Source organism: Dunckerocampus dactyliophorus, chromosome 4 (assembly GCF_027744805.1).
Source record: "Dunckerocampus dactyliophorus isolate RoL2022-P2 chromosome 4, RoL_Ddac_1.1, whole genome shotgun sequence".
Taxonomy (NCBI): domain Eukaryota; kingdom Metazoa; phylum Chordata; class Actinopteri; order Syngnathiformes; family Syngnathidae; genus Dunckerocampus; species Dunckerocampus dactyliophorus.
Genome location: NC_072822.1, coordinates 18,021,102 through 18,027,101, shown reverse-complemented (window position 1 = coordinate 18,027,101; position 6,000 = coordinate 18,021,102). Strand labels below are relative to the sequence as shown.

General features: G+C 40.9%; 1 protein-coding gene across 3 annotated transcripts in view; it reads right to left on the bottom strand.

Moving 5' to 3' along the window:
• Positions 1-1,402: 1,402 nt before the first annotated feature.
• Positions 1,403-6,000, bottom strand: part of tcf7l1b (transcription factor 7 like 1b) — a 41,311-nt gene continuing 36,713 nt past the window's right edge. For 2 of the 3 annotated variants that reach the window (XM_054773619.1, XM_054773621.1), the window contains exons 5-12: positions 5,826-5,961; positions 5,357-5,459; positions 4,985-5,068; positions 3,365-3,508; positions 3,115-3,277; positions 2,918-3,025; positions 2,755-2,806; positions 1,403-2,308 (exon numbers count right to left, since the gene is read on the bottom strand). In XM_054773619.1, coding sequence (XP_054629594.1) covers positions 1,833-2,308; positions 2,755-2,806; positions 2,918-3,025; positions 3,115-3,277; positions 3,365-3,508; positions 4,985-5,068; positions 5,357-5,459; positions 5,826-5,961 — 1,266 coding nt within the window. In that variant the 3' untranslated portion in view covers positions 1,403-1,832. The remainder of the gene's footprint in view (positions 2,309-2,754; positions 2,807-2,917; positions 3,026-3,114; positions 3,278-3,364; positions 3,509-4,984; positions 5,069-5,356; positions 5,460-5,825; positions 5,962-6,000) is intronic. The other variant, XM_054773620.1, reaches the window with a different exon arrangement.

The following is a 6,000-nucleotide window of genomic DNA, read 5'->3' as shown; positions in this document are numbered from 1 at the left end:
GCTTACCTGATGTTGTGACCTGCAAAGTTTCATAACAAGGATACAACAGACTTCTGACTGACAACTCATTACCTGTGATTTAAGTGACAGATCATGACGTTTACCTGGCAGAGGCTTAGGGTTGGCAGCCATGGAATCACAGGTATGATCCTGGAATGATGGAGGACAGCAAACATGCTGACATTTATTGTTGGCATATGTATATCTAAAACTGAATGGAGAGGACTTGAGGTTTTTTTTTTTTGGAGAATTATAGTTCGCCTAATGACCGCTTGAACAATGAAATAAAATCCAATATACGAGCTATATCGTAACTTTTTCATTTGTAAAGATAACAATGCTCAGTTTTGACTGACACTGTCATGGTCATTCATACAACAATGAGCTTATGGCTGTAATTTGCAGTGATGTAGACCTGCACCGCATCACACTGAAATGTTTAGAATATTTCTGGTTTCCATAAGAGTCAGAATTTTAGAAATACCTGTCAGTATGATGTAATTCACTGTATTAAAACAATATCAAACACAGGTTGAATGTTTAATACGGCTCTAGTATTGGATATCATTACATTGTGCAAGTGGTCATAATGTTGTGGCCTTTCAGTATACACACACAGACGAAATGATAATGCTGGTGTGTGGGTTTATTGACCACATATATCCATTGAACCAGTTGGTTTCTCAGCCCTGGCTCCAGAAGTGGGAAGGTGGGGAGGAGTATGTCAGTGTATTTGTCAATGTTAGTCCCCCTGCTCCTGCATAATTGTCCCATTTTTGGCATAACTCCTCATCTCCGAAGCGACCAAAAATTGCAACCTACCTTGTGTGTTTTTCACTAATTGAAATGTCTAATGAGATCCCAGGGGCTACATCCCATTACCTAGGAATTAATCAATGTCTAAGCTGCACACCCAATGGTGAATAAAGATGCAGTAAAAGTGCAAGAGGACCAGGGATCCCATGCAGGTTTTTACTGTGCTGGGACAATGCTGACACGCTTTTATATCATTGATATGGTGCACGGTATGTTGAGAAGGAGCAGATGTTCATTATTATTTTATTTGTGTTTATTTCAGCCTTGAAATGTTGTCACCCTGATTCAGGTTCCTATTTTCCAGTGTGGTTAGCCTAATTGTGTGTTATTAAACATTAAACTGTGGCAGCATCAGCGAGATTTTTATGTATCTGTTTCCCGTTCAGAGCTAAACAGACAATGGCATTCTAGGCCGTTATTCTATTTAAGTGTGACTATCATAAAATAACACAATAAAGCGACACTTTTGTAGTCATGATTATAAGAATATTAATCCTACCTACTACAAATTGTAAACATACTGTATATCTGATTAGATGTATGTGTATGTATATGTACTGAACACATTAAAAGACGGAAAGAAACATTTGCTGTAAGAAACCATTTCAAATGTTTATTTAACATGTCAAAGAAGGGGCACACACTTGTGAATTGAAAACAGGGCTTCCAAATTATTGGCCAGCTGAAGGACAAAAAAACACAACACTAACATTAATCAGATTTTGGCTACAAAGAAAATGTGTTTTTGTTCGATTTTTGTTTTTATAAAGAAACGATATGTACATTGGTTCTTTTATACAAGAGGTTCATTGGATAAATGCATCAAAACAAAACTGGTTCTGCAGTGAACTTTACAAAAAATACATTTTGTTTCATTGAGTAGAAAAGGAGACAGTCAAATATTGACCAATAATATTTCTTCCTTTTCATTATTTTTAAAAAAGTTGCTTGACTACCTAGCTTAAGGAAAAGCAATATACAGCTTAATAAATGCTAGAAAAATTGTTTTTTCAGATTCATTCAGTTGGTTTGGTAACCAGGGAGAGGGGCTGTGACTGGAACAGGGCATGATGGGAGTGAAGGGCTGCCTGATGGAAAGGAGAAGGGGGCGATAGCATGGAAGGGTGCAGAGAGGTGAAGGGGATCGGCCGAGTCAGGATGGGTGGGGTCGACTGGCTTCCTGAAGTACCAATAGGGATAGAGATGGCTGGTTGGGAGGAAGATGAAGAGGATGAGGAGGAGGAAGACGTAGATCCAGAAGCCTTTCCGAGTACAGAAAAGTGGTGGTGCATGCGTCCCTCCGGTTTGGTGGTGAGCGATAGTGGCTGGGCCTGCTCGGAGTGAGTGGCCGCAGGAGCAGCAGGGGAGGCCAGAGCTGCAGAGGGGGTGGCTGGTGAATCCAGCATGCTTCCGTGGGAAGACGCTGGGCTGTCACACATCTTCTCTGAGGGCAGGTACTGAACGCACTGCTTCTTGCTTCTTATTGAGAAGTCTGGGGAACACAAAGAAGAGATGGAGGCGCTTCAATTATGGATCTGGTGCTGGCTTAAAATCTGGTACACGTCCCTCAATGCCACTAGTGACAGAAGTCAACGAGTGATTATTAAAACAGTGGCGATGGTAGCAATGAAACATTGAACTTGCAAAGTGAAAGAAATGTTAAACATTCACATGGTACAAATGAATGATTCAAAATATGATACACTGAACACGCAAATGTAGATAGCCCTTATGATTCTAGGCAACTTCTGTTTTAGTTATTGCAGACATACCTGCCACTATTGGCACTGTACCTCATAAGCTGCTTGTCAAAGTATAGATTAAAAAAGTGTTAGTGATGAAATATTGCTTGCCAAAAGTAGGCAGAGTCATATTAGTAGATTAGCACTTGAGAACTTGTTTGAGAAAGGCAATAAAAACAAGTGATCGGCTCCTTACCTTCCGGTTTTGAGTCAGTTTTACTGTCCCTCTTCCTCTTTTTTCGTTTTCCCTGCAGAAACCCGGGAAAAAAGCTTAAAATGTGTGTTGATTGTCGCAGTCAACGAAGAACAAATCCAATTTGAAAATGAGCACTAATGTCATATGAAATTGTCCTACTTACATAGTTATCTCTTGCTGACCATCCAGGGTAGAGCTGGGAATGGAGTTGCCGTTCTTTTCTAGCCAACTCATAGTATTTGGCTTGTTCCTCTCTTGATAGGGAATGCCACTGTGGACAAATAGCATATATCAAAGGTTTAGTCAACATCCCAGTGGACAAAAGATAAAAACACACCAATCTCTGTCAGTGCCACTTACCCGTCTTCCAAGGATCTGGTTGATGGCAGCACTCTCTTTCAGAGTGCACTCCGCCACTACTTTGGCTCTCATCTCCTTCATATACAGCATGAAAGCATTCAGAGGCTTTTTGATATGAGGCTTCTTGTCCTCCTCTTTCTTGGGAGGGATGGGAGATTTCCTGCTGATCCAAGACATTGAAGAGATGATGTTAATAATGTGACTGGTACTGCAAACAGGAAAGGAGGAAAAACAGTCAAATGAATCTTACGCATGCATTGAGGGGGTGGTGTTGTCACTGTTGGGCTCCTGCTTGATGGCTGGCGACACAATGGCAGGATGGGGAATGCCAGTTTGGTGGAGGCTGTGCGGTGGTGGAGTCACCATGTGAGGGGAGAAACGACTGGACACCAAGCTGAGGGGAGAAAGGGAGGTGGGGGCAATTATGTTAACCCAGCATGAAAAAGTTTAGCGCACATGCCAAATAACTGCCCTCCCTCACCTTGAAAAACACGCTAAGTGTCTGTCTGCGTCTGTCTAGACTAAAACCGTACACACAATGAGTTACATGCTTGCTTTTTTGTTGAAATAAAGACTTTTTCAAAAGCCCCTTTATTCAGCAGTGGTTTGAGAAAGTGAAGTGTGTTGTTACCAGGGCGACAGCATGGCCATGACACCTGAAACCACTTTCCTTGCCACGTTCCAGACCAGCCAGGAAGAGTGTTCATACAGCTTTCCACAAAGGACACCTTTCTAAAGTATCTCTCGATTTTTCCCAATACGTTATACAATGAAGCACTGTGAGAGAAATTAGGCACCATAACCAAACTATCATGAGGCCCTGTTAGATTGGACAATTCTTGAATTTTAAGTCTTGAGTATGTTGCATGTATCATGACAGACAATACACAATGCAGCATTGTTACTCTCATGAGTTAAATCCAGAGTCAGCAGCTTTATCTTAAAATGCACACTGACTGACTCAGCATTTTCCCTAATATGGAGGTTGTTTCAGTGATTTGGGAAATATTTGGTGTCGTGAAATGCAAAAGGTCACAAACTGTCTAAATAAATGCAATATATATTGACAGTGTATAAGTGTGTCAAGTGATATATTACTCCAAATATTGTTGCAGTTCATATCAAATAATTTTACGTAGTCAAGTTCACAAATAAAGATCGTAAATACTTTTTAAGTGCCTGATAACTCACAATTTGTAACTGAAATGTACATTTACATTTTTATCGTTTGGCTTGGTAAATAATTTGGCAGACATAAAATACATTTTGTATTTGAAAAATACTTGTGGTATAGTTTTCTATGTGACATGTTCGGTTGAAACCCTTTGTTCTTTACTTTTCTACTATCACCTCAGGACTACGTGCACATCCATTGTGAGTGATAGCCAGAGTTTACTCAGATAAAGTATGTTGGTTCAGATGAGCTGTGATTTGTTCTGATTCACTCTCAGTCCTTTCATCTCCCTAGTATGTGCGCATGTTGTTGAGAGCCTCAGAACATTGGCCTCACCACCCACTTTTAGCTCGAGAGAAAATACCGGAAAGCTGTACTGAATGTCAATAATTTCTTCAATCTATTTAAGAAGGCCTACTTGCCTTTGTAGTCCTAACAACAGTGGCAGTCTGGGATCTGACATCCTATAATTTGTCTCAAACTCACTTTTATCTTTCAAATACTATACATTATTATTGCTGCCTTCTTGAATAGTTGGCCTTTATCAATACTTGAGCTTTAAAATGGCACACCTGCCATTGATTTTTTGAACAACACCAACTCCACCAACTCTGATTGCAGGATGTCATGGAAGCAGCAGATATAACATTTCTCCCTCTGGGATGGTAGGGGTGTTGTTGAATTCTATCCACTCACCTGGACATGGATGCATTCATTGCTAGTGCTGGGTAGGGGTGACGGAATCCCCCCGGAGGGATGGAGTACATGTGCTGGCCCTGCCTGGGAGATAGAGGGAGAGAGTAAGGGATATGTGAGTTGGATCCCACACAGCCCACAGCAGAACCCAGCAGAACTAATCCCTTACTCATCAACTCAAATCCCCTGCTTGTGCAAAAGCACTGTTGCAATTGATTCCACGAGTCGTGACATAATTCATAAATGTTTATTGTTTCCTGTGGGTAACTGCTAAATTATCATTATTTTTATTTGGATATGGATAACCGTATTCAGAGTCTAGAGCATTGTTGTTTCAGCTTTAAAATAAACACTGCTCCAGAAGAAACTTACTGTGGCATGAGCCATCCCAGGGGGTGGGCGATAGAACCAACAGCACTGGGAGACAAGGGGTAGTACGGAGAGAGCTCTGATGGGTGAGGTGTCCTAGGAATACCTACAGATGCCAGAGACACAAGGAAAAAAAAAACAAGTGTTCAAAATGCAGTACATGTACATAGTCGTTACTCTTAAAGAGAGCAGATTTAATGGGCATGGAATTCCAACAATATCTACATTTAAATTCAGAAAAATGCTTATTTATTTTCGCATCCGGAACTAAACTAAACCAAACCAACACAGCTTTGAATAAACACGCCTGTTACTTGAGCTCAGTACAAGGAGCGTAGCCGCCTTTCCTTCCATTATTTTATTGTTTTTTAACTAGTGCCTTAACTAACTACTTTTCGTGTGAATTCAAGCAATAGTTTTGTCAAGCTTTTTATTAAATTACGTGCATTCTTTTCATCCCTGGTGACTTTACCTGTCTTTGGGTCGAGTATTTCTGGAGAGAGGTGTGATGGTGGCGTGCCAGGAGAGAAGTGTTCATTGCTGTAGGTGATGAGGGGCGTCAGCGGGTGGACATGGTGGGCATGCTGCACTACAGGAACTTTATTGGACTGTGGATGCAAGAAAAATATATTTTGGAGGTGATTCTT